General features: G+C 43.2%; 1 protein-coding gene and 1 long non-coding RNA gene across 2 annotated transcripts in view; both read right to left on the reverse strand.

The window, feature by feature from the left end:
• Nucleotides 1–20,928, reverse strand: part of LOC127913636 (uncharacterized) — an 82,459-nt gene that overhangs the window by 27,326 nt on the left and 34,205 nt on the right. The window lies entirely within an intron of this gene.
• Nucleotides 19,897–20,927, reverse strand: dtd2 (D-aminoacyl-tRNA deacylase 2). The gene is made up of 3 exons (XM_035743304.2): nt 20,681–20,927; nt 20,484–20,553; nt 19,897–20,322 (listed from the first exon to the last, which is right to left on the reverse strand). The coding sequence occupies exons 1-3, from the start codon at nt 20,789–20,791 to the stop codon at nt 19,997–19,999; spliced, it is 507 nt and encodes a 168-aa protein (XP_035599197.1). The 5' UTR covers nt 20,792–20,927; the 3' UTR covers nt 19,897–19,996.

Here is a 20,928-nt window from a genome sequence, read left to right on the forward strand (position 1 = left end):
AATCTGGAGTATATGTAAATTGCCATCATACAAACTGAGGCAGCAGACTTTGTGAGAATTAATATTTGTGTCATTCTCAAATCTTTTGGCCACAACTGTATATATTCTGATCCAACCCAGTAACAAACAAAAAAAAATGACGGAAATCCAGAGAGGACATGTTTTTAAATCCCTCGTTATGTTGAGATCACAACTTATTTATCTCATAATCAAGACATAACAACATTTGTTTTTTCGAGATCCCAGATAATTTTCTCATGATCAAGACATTGTCAAGATCACTAGATATAAACTCTTATAAATAGAAGTGTGGAAGTATTGATTATAGATTGACAGTATGGCTGAGGCGGATCAGTGCATACGTTTCTACTGATTGTTACACCAAGGGATGATACATTTCATGCTAACATCATGCTTTCATTTGTGTTTGGAGCTCATTATCAGTTTATAAATTAGAATGTTAGAAAGCTAAATGTCCCTTACCTTGAGCTAAGAGATTAAGATTAAACTACCAACGGGACATTAAAAACTGTAACATCTTATTCTTCCTGGACTCGGGGTCTTCATACAGCTGGCTGGTTACACACTATACCCGCCGGATAGCACAGCGGCGTCTGGTAAGACAAGGGGCAGAGGACAATGTATTTTTGTAAACAACAGCTGGTGCAGAGATCTAATGAAGTCTCGAGCTGTTGCTCGCCTGAGGTAGAGTATCTCATGATAAACTGTAGAACACACTACCTACCTAGAGTGTTTTCATCTGTGTTTTTCATAGCTGTTTACAAACCACCACAGTCAAAGGCTGGCACTAAGACAGCATTGTATGAGCTGTATTCCACCATACGCATACAAGAAAAAAGCTCACCCAGAGGCAGCGCTCCTAGTAGCCGGGGACTTTAATGCAGGGAATCTTAAATCCGTTCTACCAAATTTCTGTCAGCAGGTTAAATGTGCAACCAGAGGGAAAAAAACTCTGGGACACCTTTACTCCACACACAGACCCATACAAAGCTCTCCCTCACCCTCCATTTGGCAAATCTGACCATAATTCTATCCTCCTGATTCCAGCTTACAAGCAAAAATTAAAGCAGGAAGCACCAGTGACTCGATCAATAAAAAAAGTGGTCAAATGAAGCAGATGCTAAGCTACAGGACTGTTTTGCTAGCACAGACTGGAATATGTTCCGGGATTCCTCCGATGGCATTGAGGAGTACACCACATCAGTCATTGGCTTCATCAATAAGTGTATCGATGACGTCGTCCCCACAGTGACTGTACGTACATACCCCAACCAGAAGCCATGGATTACAGGCAGCATCTGCGCTGATGGCAGCCCATGCCGCTTTTGAGGAGCGTGACTCTAACCCGGAAGCTTATAAGAAATCCCACTATACCCTCCGACGAACCATCAAACAGGCAAAGCGTCAATACAGGCCTAAGATTTAATCGTACTACACCGGCTCTGACGCTCGTCGGATGTGGCAGGGCTTGTAAACCATTACAGACTACAAAGGGAAGCACAGCCAAGAGCTGCCCAGTGACACAAACCTACCAGACAATCTAATCGACTTCTATGCTCGCTTCAAGGCAAATAACACTGAAACATGCATGAGAGTACCAGCTGTTCCGGAAGATTGTGTGATCATGCTCTCCGAATTCAATGTGAGTAAGACCTTTAAACAGGTCAACATTCACAAGGCCGCAGGGCCAGATGGATTACCAGGACGTGTACCGTAAGCATGCGCTGACCAACTGGCAAGTTTCTTCACTGACATTTTCAACCTCTCCCTGTCTGAGTTTGTAATACCAACATGTTTTAAGCAGACCACCATAGTGCCAGTGCCCAAGAACACTAAGGTAAACTGCCTAAATGACCACCAACCCGTAGCACTCGTATGTAGCCATTAAGTGCTTTGAAAGGCTGGTCAAACCCTAGACCCACTCCAATTTGCACACCGCCCCAACAAATCCACAGATGATGCAATCTCAATTGCACTCCACACTGCTCTTTCCCACCTGGACAAAAGGAACACCTATGTGAGAATGCTATTCATTGACTACAGCTCAGCGTTCAACACCATAGTGCCCTCAAAGCTCATCAATAAGCTAAGGTCCCTGGGACTAAACACCTCCAGCTGCAACTGGATCCTGGACTTCCTGACGGGCCGTCCCCAGGTGGTAAGTGTAGGTAACAACACATCCGCCACACTGATCCTCAACACGGGCCCCTCAGGCTGCGCTCATGACTGCACGGCCAGGCACGACTCAAACTCCATCATTAAGTTCGCCGTTGACTCAACAGTGGTAGGCCTGATCACCGACAATGACGAGACAGCCTATAGGGAGGTGGTCAGAGACCTGGCCATGTGGTGCAAGGACAACAACCTCTCCCTCAATGTGATCAAGACAAATGAGATGATTGTGGTCTACAGGAAGAAGAGGACTGAGCACACCCCATTATCATCGACTGGACTGCAGTGGAGCATTTTGAGAGCTTCAAGTTCCTTGGTGTCCAGCCATAAGACTCATGAACATCTAATCAAATGGTACCCAGACTATTTACATTGGACCTTGAATTTGCACGCAGAATACATGGAGAAAATGAATGTTCAATATGAAACCATTGAACTATTGATGGAAATACAGACACTGCTTTACAACCATTGTTACCAGAGAATTCCCATTAACATGTGCGTTGACAGGCTGGTTGATAGATTCTGGAATTAGGTTCAGGCACCCTGTCAAAATAAAGGTTACATTTTTTAAATCTGCATGACCACCTCTATCATAATCATGATCACTGCTCATAGTGTATGGGCTGAGGAGAACAGAAGTCACTCGTTATTGATTTGGCTCAGACTTCACAAAATAGAGGGAGAAATAGAGCAAGCTTCTCAAAAGACAATTACGTATCCGTTTTGTATTGATCACACAGATCAATAACAACAAAAACACCCTACCTGCAAGATTCTGGCTCTGCAATGATCTCTGAAGATAGATACAATGTCCTCTGACTCATTGCGAGGTTCCATCCTGGCCATTTTCGGGAGGGGGTGTGAAGCTGAGCGCTCATCAGTTTTCTATCCAGTTGTTGACATCGCCTGTCATGGTGCCCTCGAAAAAGCGCCCCATCAGCAGTTCCATGCACTTTTTCCTCATTCAGGTGATTAACCTCGTCATGGCAGGCAGTCAGGGTTCGTTGACACTTCTGTTACACAGAACTTTACGAATTACATTCCTCTTATTGATGTGTCGAGCACCATCTGGACAGGGATGATTATCAGTTCAGAGGGTGTCATTTGAATTATTATCAAATAATTACTTCTCTCCCATCATCATCTTTCTCTCATCATTATTTACCTTCCATTAGGAAACTCTTACAAAATCTTCTGACCGCTTTTCCCCACAAACAACAAAATTGGTGGGTAGATTTTTATGCGTCATATTTGGAGAAGGAAGCTTGGTCCTGTGTTTCTTGTGTTGTAGCAGCCTACTCGTTACTTGGTGCTTTAGAGGAGGCTGGCCTCCAAGGTAATGTTGATAAGGAACCAATACACGCAGTTAGTCAGGAAAGCTAAGGCCAGCTTCTTCAGGCAGAAATTTGCATCCTGTAGCTCCAACTCCAAAATGTTCTGGGACACTGTGAAGTCCATGGAGAACAAGAGCACCTCCTCCCAGCTGCCCACTGCACTGAGGCTCGGTAACACAGTCACCACCGATAAATCCATGATTATCGAAAACTTCAACAAGCATTTCTCAACGGCTGGCCATGCCTTCCGCCTGGCTACTCCAACCTCGGCCAACAGCTCCGCCTCCCCCGCAGCTACTCGCCCAAGCCTCTCCAGGTTCTCCTTTACCCAAATCCAGATAGCAGATGTTCTGAAAGAGCTGCAAAACCTGGACCCGTACAAATCAGCTGGGCTTGACAATCTGGACCCTCTATTTCTGAAACTATCCGCCGTCATTGTCGCAACCCCTATTACCAGCCTGTTCAACCTCTCTTTCATATCGTCTGAGATCCCCAAGGATTGGAAAGCTGCCGCAGTCATCCCCCTCTTCAAAGGGGGAGACAACCTGGACCCAAACTGTTACAGACCTATATCCATCCTGCCCTGCCTATCTAGGGTCTTCGAAAGCCAAGTCAACAAACAGGTCACTGACCATCTCGAATCCCACCGTACCTTCTCCGCTGTGCAATCTGGTTTCCGAGCTGGTCACGGGTGCACCTCACGGTACTCTGTATATATCAATTACGATGCTCTTGCTGCGGGCGATTCCCTGATCCACCTCTACGCAGACGACACCATTCTATATACTTCCGGCCCGTCCTTGGACACTGTGCTATCTAACCTCCAAACGAGCATCAATGCCATACAACACTCCTTCCGTGGCCTCCAACTGCTCTTAAACGCCAGTAAAACCAAATGAATGCTTTTCAACCGTTCGCTGCCTGCACCTGCACGCCTGACTAGCATCACCACTCTGTATGGTTCCGACCTTGAATATGTGGACATCTATAAGTACCTAGGTGTCTGGCTGGACTGTAAACTCTCCTTCCAGACTCATATCAAACATCTCCAATCGAAAATCAAATTTAGAGTCAGCTTTCTATTCCGCAACAAAGCCTCCTTCACTCAAGCCGCCAAACTTACCCTAGTAAAACTTACTATCCTACCGATCCTCGACTTCGGCGATGTCATCTACAAAATAGCTTCCAACACTCTACTCAGCAAACTGGATGCAGTTTATCACAGTGCCATCCGTTTTGTCACTAAAGCACCTTATACCCCCCACCACTGCGACCTGTATGCTCTAGTCGGCTGGCCCTCGCTACATATTCGTCGCCAGACCCACTGGCTCCAGGTCATCTACAAGTCCATGCTAGGTAAAGTTCCGCCTTATCTCAGTTCACTGGTCTCGATGGCAACACCCACCCGTAGCATGCGCTCCAGCAGGTGTATCTCACTGATCATCCCTAAAGCCAACACCTCATTTGGCCGCCTTTCGTTCCAGTTCTCTGCTGCCTGTAACTGGAACGAATTGCAAAAATCGCTGAAGTTGGAGACTTTTATCTCCCTCACCAACTTCAAACATCTGCTATCTGAGCAGCTAACCGATCGCTGCAGCTGTACATTGTCTATCGGTAAATAGCCCACCTATTTTTACCTACCTCATCCCCATACTGTTTTTATTTATTTACTTTTCTGCTCTTTTGCACACCAATATCTCTACCTGTACATGACCATCTGATCATTTATCACTCCAGTGTTAATCTGCAAAATTGTAATTATTCGCCTACCTCCTCATGCCTTTTGCACACGATGTATATAGACTCTCTTTTTTTTCTACTGTGTTATTGACTTGTTAATTGTTTACTCCATGTGTAACTCTGTGTTGTCTGTTCACACTGCTATGCTTTATCTTGGCCAGGTCGCAGTTGCAAATGAGAACTTGTTCTCAACTAGCCTACCTGGTTAAATAAAGGTGAAATAAAAAATAAAATAAGAAAGTCTTTACTTCAGTATCAATCTGTAGCATGCATACAGCTCCATTCAGTGCACAGTAAGTAATGCCTAACTTGGCTCACTGATACTACATAGTATCACACTCAGATACACATAACAGCAGAGCTATCTATTGGCTTGGGGACATCTCGTAACAAAACTGGTATGAAGCACACTTATCTATTTCTAAACACTTTAAACAGAACTCTGGGCCCTTATTCACAAATAGTGTCAGAGTATAGTGCTAATATAGGATCAGTTTAGCACTGCATACTCTGAGATGCATTTTGAGTACAGGCCCTGAAATATGATAAGGTATGAGTACCTCAGGAGGACAGAAGAGGAACTGGCTAGGCACTGCATGTGGTTTGGGACACAGTTTCTCCAGTTCGGTCAAAGCAGTCCTCAGTGAAGTGACTGAAACACAACACAGACCTGTGCCTCGGGTAATACCTGGTTCTCTCTATCCTCTTCAGTCCCTCACTGACAAGGCATGCAATCTGGTCTCAGAGCATTTTGTTTTATTATGTACGTTTAGTATATGTCATGTTTGGTATGTTTTTTAAATTGGTTTCTTTTTGTATAATTTAGTTTTTTACCCATTTTTTGCCCCAATTTCATGGTATACACAGTTTTAGTCACAGTTTTGTGTCATCGCTGCAACTCCCGTACGGACTCGGGAGAGGTGAAGGTCGAGAGCCTTGCGTCCTCCGAGACACAACCCAACCAAGCTTCTTGACACAATGTCTACTTAACCCAGAAGCCAGCCACACCAATGTGTCAGAGGAAACGTCGTACACCTGGAGACCGGGGTCAGCGTGCACTGCGCCCAGCCCGCCACAGGAGTCGCTAGTGCGCGATGAGACAAGGACATCCCTGCCGGCCAAACCCTCCCCTAACCCAGACGACCCTGGGCCAATGGTGCGCTGCCTCATGGGTCTCCCGGTTGCAGCCGGCTGCAACAGAACCTGGACTCGAACCCAAAAGCTCAAATGACACAGACCGCTGCGCCACTCGGGAGGCCGACATTTGGTATGGTTAATGTGGTGGTTAATGCGAACTTCTAGCAACCCAAAGGTTGTCAGTTCAAATCTCATTACGAACAACATTTAGCATTTTACTAATTAGAAACTTTTCAACTACTTACCACGACTTGCACTGGTTCTATGCACACTCACTAGACTCTACCCACACATACTACACTGACACTCCAACACACACAACATACGCTCACACACACACACATGGATATTAAAGCCACACACACACTTAGACAGACACACTTTCACACACGCTGCTGCTACTCTATTATATATCTTGACTGCGTAGTCTACACTGGCTTGCAAAAGTATTCACACCCTTGGCATTTTTCCTATTTTGTTGCCTTACAACCTGAAATTAAAATAGATTTTTTTAGAGGAGGGGGGGTTGTACCATTTGATTTACACAACATGCCTACCACTTTGAAGATGCTAAATATTTTTTATTGTGAAACAAACAAGAAATAAGAACACAAAACTGAAAACTGGAGAGTTTGTAACTATTCACCCCCACCCCCCTCCCAAAGTCAATAGTTTGTAGAGACACCTTTTGCAGCAATTACAGCTGCAAGTCTCTTGGGGTATGTCTCTGTAAGCTTGGCACATCTAGCCACTGGGATTTTTGCCCATTCTTCGAGGCAAAACTGCTCCAGCTCTTTCAAGTTGGATGGGTTCCGCTGTTGTACAGCAATATTTAAGTCATACCACAGATTCTCAATTGGATTGAGGTCTGGGCTTTGACTAGGCCATTCCAAGACGTTTAAATGTTTCCCCTGAAACCACTTGAGTGTTGCTTTAGCAGTACGCTTAGGGTCATTGTCCCGCTGGAAGGTGAACCTCCGTCCCAGTCTCAAATCTCTGGAAGACTGAAACAGGTTTCCCTCAAGGGTTTCCCTGTATTTAGCGCCATCCATCATTCCTTCAATTCTGACCAGTTTCCCTGTCCCTGCCGATGAAAAACATACCCAAAACATGATGCTGCAACCACCATGCTTCACTGTGGGGATGGTGTTCGCGGGGTGATGGGAGGTGTTGAGTTTGATGCAGACATAGTGTTTTCCTTGATGGCCAAAAAGTTAAATGTTAGTCTCATCTAACCAGAGTACCTTCTTCCATATGTTTGGGGAGTCTCCCACATGCCTTTTGGCAAACACCAAATGTGTTTGCTTATTTTTTTCTTTAAGCAATAGCTTTTTTGTGGCCACTCTTCCATAAAGCCCAGCTCTGTGGAGTATACGGCTTAAAGTGGTCCTGTGGACAGATATTCCAATCTCCGCTGTGGAGCTTTGGAGCTCCTTCAGGGTTATCTTCGGTCTCTTTGTTGTTTATTGGCCCTCTCTTGGCAGGTCTGTTCTGGTGCCATATTCTTTCCATTTTTTAATAATGGATTTAATGGTGCTCCTTGGGATGTTCAAAGTTTTGAAAAAAAAAGTATAACCCAACCCTAATCTGTACTTCTCCACAACTTTGTTGCTGACCTGTTTGGAGGGCTTCTTGGTCTTCATGGTGCCTCTTGCTTGGTGGTGTTGCAGACACTGAGGCCTTTTAGAACAGGTGTATATATACTGAGATCATGTGACACTTAGCACAGAGGTGGACTTTATTTAACTAATTATGTGACTTCTGAAGGTAATTGGTTGCACCAGACCTTATTTAGGGGCTATTTATATATATATAATCATTTTACCCCCCCTTTTCTCCACAATTTTGTGATATCCAATTGCGATCTTGTCTGATCGCTGCAACTCCCGAACGGGCTCGGGAGAAGCGAAGGTCGAGTCATACGTCCTTGAAGAATGACCCGCCAAACCTCGCTTTTTAACACCCACCCGCTTAACCCAGAAGCCAGCCGCACCAATGTGTTGGAGGAAGCGCCATTCAACTGACGACCGAAATCAGCCTGCAGGCTCCCAGGCCACCACAAGGAGTCACTAGAGCGCAATGAGCCAAGTAAAGCCCCCCCCCGGCCAAACCCTCCCCTAACCCGGACGATGCTGGGCCAGTTGTGTACCACTCTATGGGACTCCCGGGTATGGCCGGCTGTGACACAGCCTGGGATCAAACCCGGGTCTGTAGTGACGCCTCAAGCACTACGATGCAGTGCCTTAGACCGCTGTGCCACTCAGGAGGCCAGCCTCGTCACTTTTTACCCCTACCTACATGTACATACTGTATTACCTCAACAACCTCGTACCCCTGCACATTGACTCTGTGTTGGTACTCCTTGTATATAGCCTCGTTATTGTTATTTTATTGTTTTACTATTAAACTTTTTTATTTAGCAAATATTTTTCTTACTTTTTAACTCTGCATTGTTGGGAATGTTCTCGTAAGTTAGCATTTCACCTTAAAATCTACTTTTGTATTCTGCACATGTGACCAATCAAATTTGATTTGATTTGAAAGGTCAGACCCAGGCTCCTCTCCACTGATCTGTTGTAGTTGTTGCAGCTGTTCTGTACACTCTACAGCTATACGTCTTGGAGCCGTCCAGCATCCACACGCGTCACAGTTGCTGATCAAGTCTGCCACGTCTGGTAATATAGAGCCCCAGTAGTAGTGGGCACTGATGGCTCTCTGGAACCGGATCAGAATAGAAGTGAGAGTAGGTCGGTGGGGAAAAGGGCCCATAAACGGCAGAGTGAGTCCAGAAAAGATAAAAAGGCGGCCTGTATATTGCAGTGAAACTTTAGTTTACTATTCACAAAATGATTTACAAAAATATATCTTTAAGTAGCAGCAGATCAGCATATTACACCAAAAGTTTGTAGACACCTGCTCGTCATTGGACAGGAAAAGGCGCAACGCTTGCTCAACATAAAAAATTATTTATTTTAAGCAAGTTTAAAAGATGGATGTTTCAGCCGTCAATGGCCTTTTTCAGAATAATTACAAAGGAAATGGACAAGTTCATATAGGGCATGGGGAAGGCAATTAAGGGGGGAAATTCTCTTCAGCTGGTGGTGCTATTGAAAGACGGTGTGGTAGACCATATAGTGTGGTACTCAGTGTGTGGGGTACAGTGGTCAATGTCTCCACCTAGTGTTGAAATACAGCAGTGGAACCAGTAAAAAACGTGGAAAACTGGTAAGCTTTTTTCAACTACAGTAGGTGCAATTGATTTACAACCATCACTATATAATATATGTTGAATATGTTGGGCATTGGAAAATAAATAATGGGGCTAAGCAAAACTAGTTATAACAACGAAAAACATAAAGATAGCTTAGGCAAGAGGTCTAACAACTGGTTTGGACAATAGTGTGTGAGCTTGTAAGCAGTTCGTGAGCTAGTAAGCTTCCTCCATATGTAAACAAGAGGTACAAATTGGAGGGGGGTTGTCATTGGACCAACAAAGGGATGGGAACCTTCACAAAGACCTCCAGCGACTAAAATATATGAGGAATGGATCCAGAACGTTTCACTGGACCTTCCGTGTTTGTCAACGTCACCTGCTCATCGAACATCTCATTCCAAAATCATGGGCATTAATATGGAGTTGGTCCCCCCTCTGCTGTTATAACAGCCTCCACTCTTCTGGGAAGGCTTTCCACTAGATGTTGGAACATTGCTGCGGGGACTTGCTTCCATTCAGCCACAAAAGCATTAGTGAGGTCAGGCACTGATGTTGGTCAATTAGGCCTGGCTCGCTGTCGGCATTCCAATTCATACCAAAAGTGTTCGATGGGGTTGTGGTCAGGGTTCTGTGCAGACCAGTGAAACTCTGCAACACCGATCTTGACAAAGCATTTCTAAATGGACCTCGCTTTGTGCACGAGGGCATTGTCATGCTGAAACAGGAAAGGGCCTTCCCCAAACTTTGCCACAAAGTTGGAAGCACAGAATCATCTAGAATGTCATTGTATGCTGTAGCTTTAAGATTTCCATTCAATGGAACTAAGGGGCCTAGCCCGAACCATGGAAAACAGCCTCAGACCATTAATCATCCTCCACCAAACATTACAGTTGGAACTATGCATTGGGGCAGGTAGTGTTCTCCTGGCATCCGCCAAACCCAGATTCGTCTGTCGGACTGCCAGATGGTGAAGCGTGATTCATCACTCCAGAGAACGTGTTTCCACTGCTCCACAGTCCAATGGTGTTAAGCTTTATACCACTCCAGCCGACACTTGGCATTGCGCTTGTGTGCGGCTGCTCGGCCACGGAAACCCATTTCACGAAGCTCCCGATGAACAGTTATTGTGCTGATGTTGCTTCCAGAGGTTTTTTATTAGGATCCCCATTAGCTGTTGCAAAAGCAGCAGCTACTCTTCCTGGGGTCCACACAAAACATAAAACAGAATGACATAATACAGAACATTATTAGACAAGAACACCTCAAGGACAAAACAACATACATTTTTAAAAAGGCACACGTAGCTTACATATCAATGCATTCACAAACTATCTAATAGGTCAAATAAGGGAGAGGTGTTGTGCTGTGAGGTGTTGCTTTATCTGTTTTTTGAAACCAGGTTTGCTGTTTATTTGAGCAATATGAGATGGAATGAAGTTCCATGCAATAAGGGCTCTATATAATACTGTACGTTTTATTTGAATTTGTTCTGGATTTGGGGACTATGAAAAGACCCCTGGTGGCATGTCTGGTGGGAAACGTGTGTGTGTCAGACCTGTGTGTAAGTTGACTATATAATAATAATAATAATAATAATATATGCCATTTAGCAGACGCTTTTATCCAAAGCGACTTACAGTCAATTTGGGATTTTCAACACATTCATGTTTCTTGTAAAAAAAAGAAGTGATGCAGTCGGTCTCTCCTCAACTCTTAGACTGGTATGCATTGTATTTATATCAGCCCTCTGATTACAATTAAGAGCAAAACGTGTCGCTCTGTTCTGGGCCAGCTGCAGCTTAACTAGGTCTTTCCTTGCAGCGCTGGACCACATGACTGGACAATAATCAAAATTAGACAAAACTAGAGCCTGCAGAACTTGGTTTTTGGAGTGTGGTGCCAAAAAAGTAGAGCATCTCTTTATTACGGCTAGACCTCTTCCCATCTTTGTAACCACTGAATCTATATGTTTTGACCATGAACGTTTACAATCTAAGGTAATGCAAAAGTAATTTAGTCTCCTCAACTTGTTCAACAGCCACACCATTCATTACCAGATTCAGCTGAGGTCTAGCACTTAAGGAATGATCTGTACCAAATACAATGCTCTTAGTTTTAGTGATGTTCAGGACCAGTTTATTACTGGCCACCCATTCCAAAACAGACTGCAACTCTTTGTTAAGGGTTTCAGTGACTTCATTAGCTATGGTTGCTGATGCGTATATGGTTGAATCATCAGCATTGGTAAAAATAGAGAAGAGTAAAAGGCCTAGAGAGCTGCTCTGCGGTACACCACACTTTACATCACCGACCATTTTGAATCCCACCGTACCTTCTCCGCTATGCAATCTGGTTTCCGAGCTGGTCATGGGTGCACCTCAGCCACGCTCAAGATCCTAAATTATATAATAACCGGCATCAATAAAAGACAGTACTGTGCAGCCATCTTCATCGACCTGGCCAAGGCTTTCGACTCTGTCAGTCACCGTATTCTTATCGGCAGAGTCAGCCTTCGTTTCTCTAATGACTGCCTCGCCTGGTTCTCTAACTACTTCTCAGATAGAGTTCAGTGTGTCAAATCGGAGGGCCTGTTGTCCGGACCTCTCGCTGTCTTTATGGGGGTGCCACAAAGTTAAATTCTCGGGCTGTGTATTTTCTCTATATGATGTGATTCTTTGATCCACCTCTACGCAGACAACACCATTCTGTATACATCTGGCCCTTTCAAACGAGCTTCAATGCCATACAACACTCCTTCTGTGGCCTTAAATTCTAGTAAAACGAAATGCATGCTCTTCAACCGATCGCTACCCACCCGCCAGACTAGCATCACTACTGTAGACTGTTCTGACTTAGAATATGTGGACAACTATAAATACCTAGGTGTCTGGCTAGACTGTAAACTCTCCTTCCAGCCCCCTCTTTAAGCATCTCCAATCCAAAATTACATCTAGAATTGGCTTCCTATTTCGCAACAAAGCCTCCTTCACTCATGCTGCCAAACATACCCTCGTAAAACTGACTATCCTACCAATCCTTGACTTCGGTGATGTCATTTACAAAATAGCCTCCAACACTCTACTCAGCAAATTGGATGCAGTCTATCACAGTGCCACCCGTTTTGTCACCAAAGCCCCATGTATGACCCACCATTGCGACCTGTATGCTCTCGTTGGCTGGTTCTCGCTATTTATTCATCGCCAAACCCACTGGCTTCAGATCAACTATAAGTCTTTACTAGGTAAAGCTCAGCCTTTTCTCAGCTCACTGATCACCTTAGCAACACCTACCCGTAGCATGCGCTCCAGCAGGTATATTTCAATGGTCATCCTCAAAGCCAACACCTCCTTTGGCCGCCTTTCCTTCCAGTTCTCTGTTGCCAATGACTGGAACGAATTGCAAAAATCACTGAAGTTGGAGACATATCTCCCTCACTAACTTTAAGCTTCAGCTGTCAGAGCAGCTTACCGATCGCTGCAGCTGTACACAGCCCATCTGTAAATAGCCCATCCAACCAACTACCTACCTCATCCACATATTTATTTTTGTTTTTCTGCTCTTTTGCACACCAGTATCTCTACTTGCACATCCTCATCTGCACATATATCACTCCAATGTTAATTGCTAAATTCTAATTACTTCGCCACTATGGCCTGTTTATTGCCTTACCTCCTTACTTCATTTGCACACACTGTATACAGATTTTTCGATTGTTATTGACTGTGTGTTTGTTTATTCCATGTGTAACTCTGTGTTGTTGTTTTTGTCACAGTGCTTTGCTTTATCTTGGCCAGGTCACAGTTGTAAATGAGAACTTGTTCTCAACTGGCCTACCTGGTTAAATAAAGGTGAAAAAAACAAAACATGTTTGACATTAGAGATGCTTCCAATAAAGAAACACTGAGTTCTATTAGATAGATAGCTCAGAATCCACGATATGGCAGAGTTTGAAAAGACATAGAACTTAAGTTTTTTCAACAACAGGATATGGTCAATAATATCAAAGGCTGCACTGAAATCTAACAGTACAGCTCCCACAATCTTATTATCAATTTCTTTCAACCAATCATCAGTCATTTGTGTCAGTGCAGCACATGTTGAGTGCCCTTCTCTATAAGCATGCTGAAAGTCTGTTGTTAATTTGTTTACAGAGAAATAGCATTGTATTCGGTCAAACACAATTTTTTCCAACTATTTGCTAAGAGCTGGCAGCAAGCTTATAGAGGCAGTTTGGAACTCGTTAATGAGGACAGACTATTTTTACACGCTACATGCTTCAGCACTCGGCGGTCCCGTTCTGTGAGCTTGTGTGGCCTACCACTTCGCGGCTGAGCCGTTGTTGCTCCTAGATGTTTCCCCTTCACAATAACAGCACTTAAAGGTTACCCGGGGAAGCTCTAGCAGGGCAAAAAAATTGACTAACTGACTTATTGGAAAGGTGGCATCCTATGATAGTGCCACTTTGAGTCATTGAGCTCTTCAGTAAGGCCATTCTACTACCAATGTTGATCTGTGGAGTTGCATGGCTGTGTGCTCGATTTTATACTGTTAGCAACAAGTGTGGGTGAAATAGTCTAATCCATTCATTTGAAGGGGTGTACACATACTTTTGTATATATAGTGTATGTTACAGCAGGTTGCTGATCAGCCCAAAGTGACACCTGTTGTCATTAAACTATCGTTCACTTTCTCCCTTTTTTGGACCACTCTGCGAGGCTTGGCTTTCCCCCTCTCTTCGATCATTCTGGGACGCCTGAAACCTTTCTTGTGATATAGAATTCCATCTTATAAATGGAGAGAAATAAATGAATTGTTTAGGCCTGGGGAGAGGTCTGAACCAGAGAGGATTTAGCTCTTTATTTCAACACGATTTTCTGGTTATTTTATATACTGCCCCATGTCCCAGTGTGCACGTAATTATAAATCTGATTGTAACGTTAAAAAAAATGGCCTCTGCATTGTATGGGGCAGGAACACCAACTTTCCCCTTTCTGAAAGACTGCCTGTTGGTTTCAGGTGGAGGTAGTGCATAGTGATGTTCTATGTGTTCTGTGGCCTCAATTAGGATGGAGAGCAGGTTTTCAATGTTCATGTCAGAAATATTCCCATCTTCATCCAATACACATTCTGGGAAGGGTGGCTTCAGCAAGAAGAGCATATAAAGCCATGTAAAAGAGTGTTTGGGAATTGATTTCTTATCTAATAGCCTATAGTGAGTGAACATTGTCTCCCTTTAAGACGATCCTTCTAAGAAAAGTGCATTTTAACGTCTATGCATGCACTGACTACGTTATCCATAATGCTACATTACTTTGTAGAATAAACACCACTTGAGACTCTGGAGACACCACTATGGTGGGCACTGCATCTGGTTTGAGAGTTACCGTGTCCTCAAGGAGTTCGAATCAGTCCTCTGTAAAGTGCATGGAACACAGGACTTTACGTGACTCTGATCCTCAAGGGACCCCTTGTGTTGATAAATACATTCAAAAACTGTATTCATAAAGCGACTTAGAGTAGTCATCCCTGTCCATTCTTTATAATAAAGACAAAACTGATACTGGATCAGCAATCCTACCCTGAATACGGTCCCAGGGGTTGTGATAGCAGCGCTTGAGATACAATATATACAGTTGTTCACCACAGTGGATGGCAGATCATTTTTTGCTTTACCACATCTTCATTGTGGGAAGCAGTGCTATTACTTCCATAGGCAAAACTTTGTAGCCATTTATCCGATTCTGGTGGGAATGTCTTCTTTGAACAAATTTCACAGTTATGAATTCACTTTTTAGTGTCTGGTGAGATTGCGCTCCAGTAGTGAAGACTGCCGTGCGGCTCTTATGATTGCCTACAAGGCCGTTGTTGTCATGGTACTGTACCACCAACGCCTTCACTTCCTCTGTGCTCCTAACAACTGACTGTATAGCGAACTGCCATCTTTACACCATAGCACGTCACCTGAAGAAAGAAACATTTTGCTTGAGCAGGACTGAAAACAATGTCCGCATCCAAAATGGCACCCTTTTCCCTATGTAGTGCACAACTTCTGACCAAAAGTCGTGCCCTATATAGGGAATAGGGTTCCATTTGGGACGGACACAAAGTGCTGAATTTTTCCCATTGTCCCACTGTGTTAGCAAAAAAGTATACCTAAATCATACCTTTGATGATACATTCCTAACTAAACCTTCTGACTGAGTATTTATTTGTATTTATGGAGACATCTTTCTAGAGGATCTGTGAATGTTCCAAAACGTAGGTATTGTTCCACTTTGTCCAGCCTAGCGGAAGGCTTGTTGGCCGATAGCTTGTTGGCCGATAGCTTGTTGGCCTCGTTGGGTACTTCCCTGGCTTCAGGATTCCAGCTGCCTGGTAGTTTCCCCTCCTCCCACACTCTATTGTACAACCCCAATACCTTATCCAGTGCCTCATCACTAAGATGGGCCAACATGCCATGGCACATCTCATCTTTCCCAGGTGAAGTTAACCCAGCCTTGCCTACTGCCACATTGCTCATCCAATATTTATATATTCTAATTATATTTCTTTACTTTAGATTGTGTGTATTGTTAGATATTACTGCACTGTTTGGAGCTAGAAACACAAGCATTTCGCTACACTTGCAATAACATCTGCTAAACATGTTTGTGACAAATCAAATTTGATTTGCCCTCTTCATCTCTGCCATGGTAATCCAATCCAGCACATCAGGGTGCTCCTCTCTCGTTTTCTCTCCCCCCTCTGTCTCTGTGACAGATTAGCCGAGCTATGCACTTGAACAAGCGCTTTGCCATCATCTCTGCCTTCTCCTCATCTGTTACTGCCATATCCTCCCCACTCATCAACACTGGATAGTCCCACTCCCTTCTGACCCCACTCTTCCTCTCGATCCTCCTCCCACAGGTGTCGTCCTTCCAATGGTGTCACAGAACTGACGCCAACATGACCTCTTTGGCTGACGGATAGTTCTCCTCACCTGGGCCTGCTTATACAGACTCAGATGTTGGATGTTATTTGTCCTTTTCAGTGCTCTAAATGCCCTGTTCCTACTCCTCACCGCTGCCCCACATTGCTTTCCACCTCCTCTTCCCTGAACTCCTGGGTATAGCCTCAGTAGCTGCCCCCACAAAAGCTGTTCTCACCAAGTTATTCATACTATCCACATCCCCTGTCATATCCACCCGAGCCACCACTTGCTCTCTCAGCTCCAGAAACTGGTCCCACTTTGCTTTTCCAAACACCCACCTGCCTACTCCACTCTCACTTGTTGCATCGCCACTGCCTCTTTAATTGCCTCACACCCACCATATGACACACGATGAGCACCCACACAGCTGCAGCACTTTGGTTGTACACCATCTCCACACTTCCCGTACTCTTGCTCCCCTCCACACCTGGCACACCTCTTTTTCTCTTTACAGGCTGTTGCCACATGCCCAAATATCTGGCAGTTATAACACCTTAAAGGCTTTGGTACATAACCCCTCACATAATAACTCATATATCCTATGGTTACTTTATTTTGCTTTACCTTGTCCTTGAAATTTAACAGAATAGACTATCTACCCTCACTCCATCCCTTGTTGCTTAAAACCTCTTCTTCCATCCCTTGTTGCTTGTTGCTCTTTATCCCCTCCAGTCCTCCTCAGAAATTCACCTTTCTGTATCCCTGTCCCAATATTCCTCTTCTCCCAACATTGCTTACCCAGCATTCAGCGTCCTACTTCACCGCTCAGGCTTGCTAAACCCTTCTTCATTGTTTCAACTTTCACAAGTCAACGTCACCATCTCATTCAAACGGTGGGAGTGCAGAGTGCAAGGTCAGTCGTACACTGCTGTCAAAACTAGCTAATCATGTCTACTGACACTTTGCCAACGCCTCCTCCATCTTTTTTTAAATAAAAAAAATAATAAAATAAATATATATATATTTTTTTTAAATTAACAACAAATCAATACATAAAGCACATGAGGGAACACAAGCATACATAGATTACAAACAATGGACAATCGAGCTAGGGGGTACAATATCACATTACAATTACACAAGGACCTTAAGGGACATGCATATACTTACAATTCTAACAGCTTTTTTGTTAGTAGAGAATTTAACCGTCTTAAAATACAGTTCAATTTCTTTTTGTAGGGTACAAAAATGTGGTTTTCTGTTTGTAAATTTACATTTGTGTATATGAAATTTGTCCAAAAGAATAATGAAATTAATTACATAAAAATGATTCCGATTATTTCTATTGTATGTAAAGAATCCAAACAGTACATCTCTCCACAATAGTGTAAAATCTTCATAAATGTGTTCAATTATAAACCTACTGATGTCTTGCCACAGTTTTCTTACATGCATACAATGCCAAAAAAGATGCACAACTGTTTCTGGGTGGTCATTACAAAAGGAGCAATTTGAGTTGATGTTTTCCTTAAACTTCTTCATATAGTGGTTGGCAGGATAATATTTATGAATAATTTATGAATAATTTTAAAGGAAACTTCCTTAATTTTGTTAACAAGTAGGTATGTGTGTGGCAACATCCAAACTTTTTTCCAACAGATATTAATATTAATCATATTTATATTATCAATAAATCCATTCCAATAAGGCATGACATAAGGTATAAATACAACATCCTGCTGAAACAAGGATCTACGCCTCCTCCATCAATCTCAATGTAATATAGGCAGTTGACGTCAACAACCCTCATCGAATATTCAAAAAAGGATTACAATAATGAGATATATCCACCAATCCAAAGAAAGGATAGGCGGGAGGTAGACAGCAACTCCCAGTGTTAGCACAGAGTCATAATCCATCATCTTTGGTATAGGTAGCTGCAGCCCAATATAGTGACCGGAGAATGGGTGAGTCGAAAGGAGTGGGTGTATGGAAAGCGAATCAGCTAATTGGGCAGATGTGTTGCCACTCAAGACGGTTTTGTGTGGCTGATTGGGCTTCACTACGAGTCGATAGTAGGCCACCAGTGCTCTGGTGTTGTGCCTGCCAACTTGAAGTCCTTCAATTTGAAGTCCTACTAGGTATCATGGTCGTGTCGCCGGCGGTAGCTACGCAGCCATTTATTTTCTCACACATTATTTTATTTCAAGTGGGATAGCAGCCTATACAATAAATAGTTTTAACCATGTAGAAGTCATCTTGATACACATTGTAAATAAGAAGTTGTTCTTAACGGACTTGCCTAGAAAGGTTAAGTAAAAAATATCAGAACCCGCTGCACTTGACCCCATGTTTAAGAAGTTAGCCTTCAGTGATGCCAGAGCGATTGATGAGGCTCTTCAAAGAATAACCTCAGCAGCAGGGAGGTACAGCCCCAGCAGTCAGCTGGCTCAGGCACCAGGGCAACAGGAAGAAGAGGGATCAGATGGAGCAGAAGCACCAGCAGTAGTGCCACAAAAATCTGCTGTTTGGATGCTGTTTGACGAGAGAGCAACTGGTGATGCAGCACAAAGGAATCTCTCAGCAGATGCCATAATGGAGGTCCGATCCTATTTGGAGGAGCCCCTCCTCTGTTATTTATTTTTCTTTGATATGGTGAAATATTATATTATGCTGTTTAGATTCAAATCGTTTTGAATGGTTAGATTTACATGCACTTTGTTATTATACATTAAAAAGTTATACTTTAAATGCAAATGTTTAATAGCATTCTTTTTCATAACAAACCAATGCATTTTAAATACATTGTGGTTAAGGTAGAGTATGATTCAATTTAATTAGAATTGTTTTAACACCAATCATAGTCAAACTATCGCAAACTACCCCATTCTCACTAAAACACTAAGTTATGGCACAAATCGTACTTGATGCATTCTCTACACTTCCTCACGTTTTTCTATGGGTTTAGCGATGTGAAATTGACATCCAAGGCACATTACCGCCATAGAGTGGGAGAAACTGATTCAAGTACTCATACATTTGTTTCCCCTCCCCATCATTGTTTTAATGTATGTACAGTATTTCATTTTTTTTGTACTAGTAGCAATCTTAGCTGAAAAAAGTTTTAAATGATCTTATATATATTTCTTTCAGGTGTAGGGGATTTGTTTTGTTAGTGCAGTGCTCATAAATCCCCACTAGATATCACAGGTCGCACTTCATAAACCAATCAACAATTTGCAACAAGGTTGTCTATACAAATATTTCAATTGAGTTCAGACTTTCTTTTGATTTCCTGATCATAATATATTTGTATGATTTAACACTAAAGAACAACATGATACAAACACACGCATTACAATACACAATGTTGGCAGCTTTAATAATCAGATCTACAGTACCACCATTTCAGGGACAAGAGTGCAATTGGTAATTTACTGTGAAATGTCATTAGTATTGGAAGGTTCAAAACTCCATCAGGTGTGTGTATGGTCCGTTAGTATCTAGCTTCAGCACTTGTCTGTTCCCATATGTTCCATGTTTGACGATCATCCCAGTCTCACTACTGTTACTGGACAAAGCCAGTTCCTTCTCACACAAGGAGACAAAGTTAGAATAGAGCTGTAGGCCCTCTTCTTTCCCAATGTTATGGTGGTACTGCATGCCCTTCCCTTTGGCCTTGCCTCCCAGTGTAGCCTGAGGCACAATGAGGACGTTCCCAGGCAGGTCCAACACTGACACATACTTCCCAGAGTCAGCTTCACACAGCTTCAAGTTGAGCAGAGTGTTCACTGTGGAGTAGAGCAGAGGGATCAATAACCATTCAGTACTAGTAACATTGCTTTACAATTCCTTGAAGAACAGTGACATTTACTGTTCACAGTCTTGTGAAGCCCAGGTAGTTGCTTTTATTGCAGTATTATCCAAAAACTGTAAAAAGCACAATAAATACCGATTTTTTGAATAATTTCCTCTGTCGCGCCTTTAAAAAAGCAGATGTAGACCACCATCCCTCTGTCAATCTGAAAACATGAAATCTTATGAGCAGCCCATCACCCAAATATTATTTTAGGCAAGGTGCAAATCTTATTCTGAGCAGGCAGACCATATTTGCATTTAAGAAAGTAGTAGAAGATAATTCAATAGTACCTCCACCCATTCAGCCTCAGACTGATCATCTGCAGGTTTGACTTGAAGCCTTGCATAGAGACACTGCTGAAGAACAGTTCTTGCTAGTGGAGAACCTGCCTTTTCAGTCATTTTAAAATGATATCTGCCTGTTTCAGATTATAAAGCACAAGAGGACTCGTAAAAAAACTCACTTTTAAAAGGGACAGTGAAGGAAAATAACAGAAGAGACACGAAAACGTTCGTCTCTGACACTCGCTTCCGGGTGA

This window comes from Oncorhynchus keta, chromosome 29 (assembly GCF_023373465.1).
Source record: "Oncorhynchus keta strain PuntledgeMale-10-30-2019 chromosome 29, Oket_V2, whole genome shotgun sequence".
NCBI lineage: Eukaryota > Metazoa > Chordata > Actinopteri > Salmoniformes > Salmonidae > Oncorhynchus > Oncorhynchus keta.

Coding starts and splice junctions, on each gene's coding strand:
- dtd2 (XM_035743304.2), bottom strand. CDS start 20,791: ATGACTGAAAAGGCAGGTTCTCCACTAGCAAGAACTGTTCTTCAGCAG. Junction 20,554..20,680: donor CTGAGGCTGAATGGGTGGAG/GTACTATTGAAT, acceptor TCATGTTTTCAG/ATTGACAGAGGGATGGTGGT. Junction 20,323..20,483: donor GGAAATTATTCAAAAAATCG/GTATTTATTGTG, acceptor TCTACTCCACAG/TGAACACTCTGCTCAACTTG.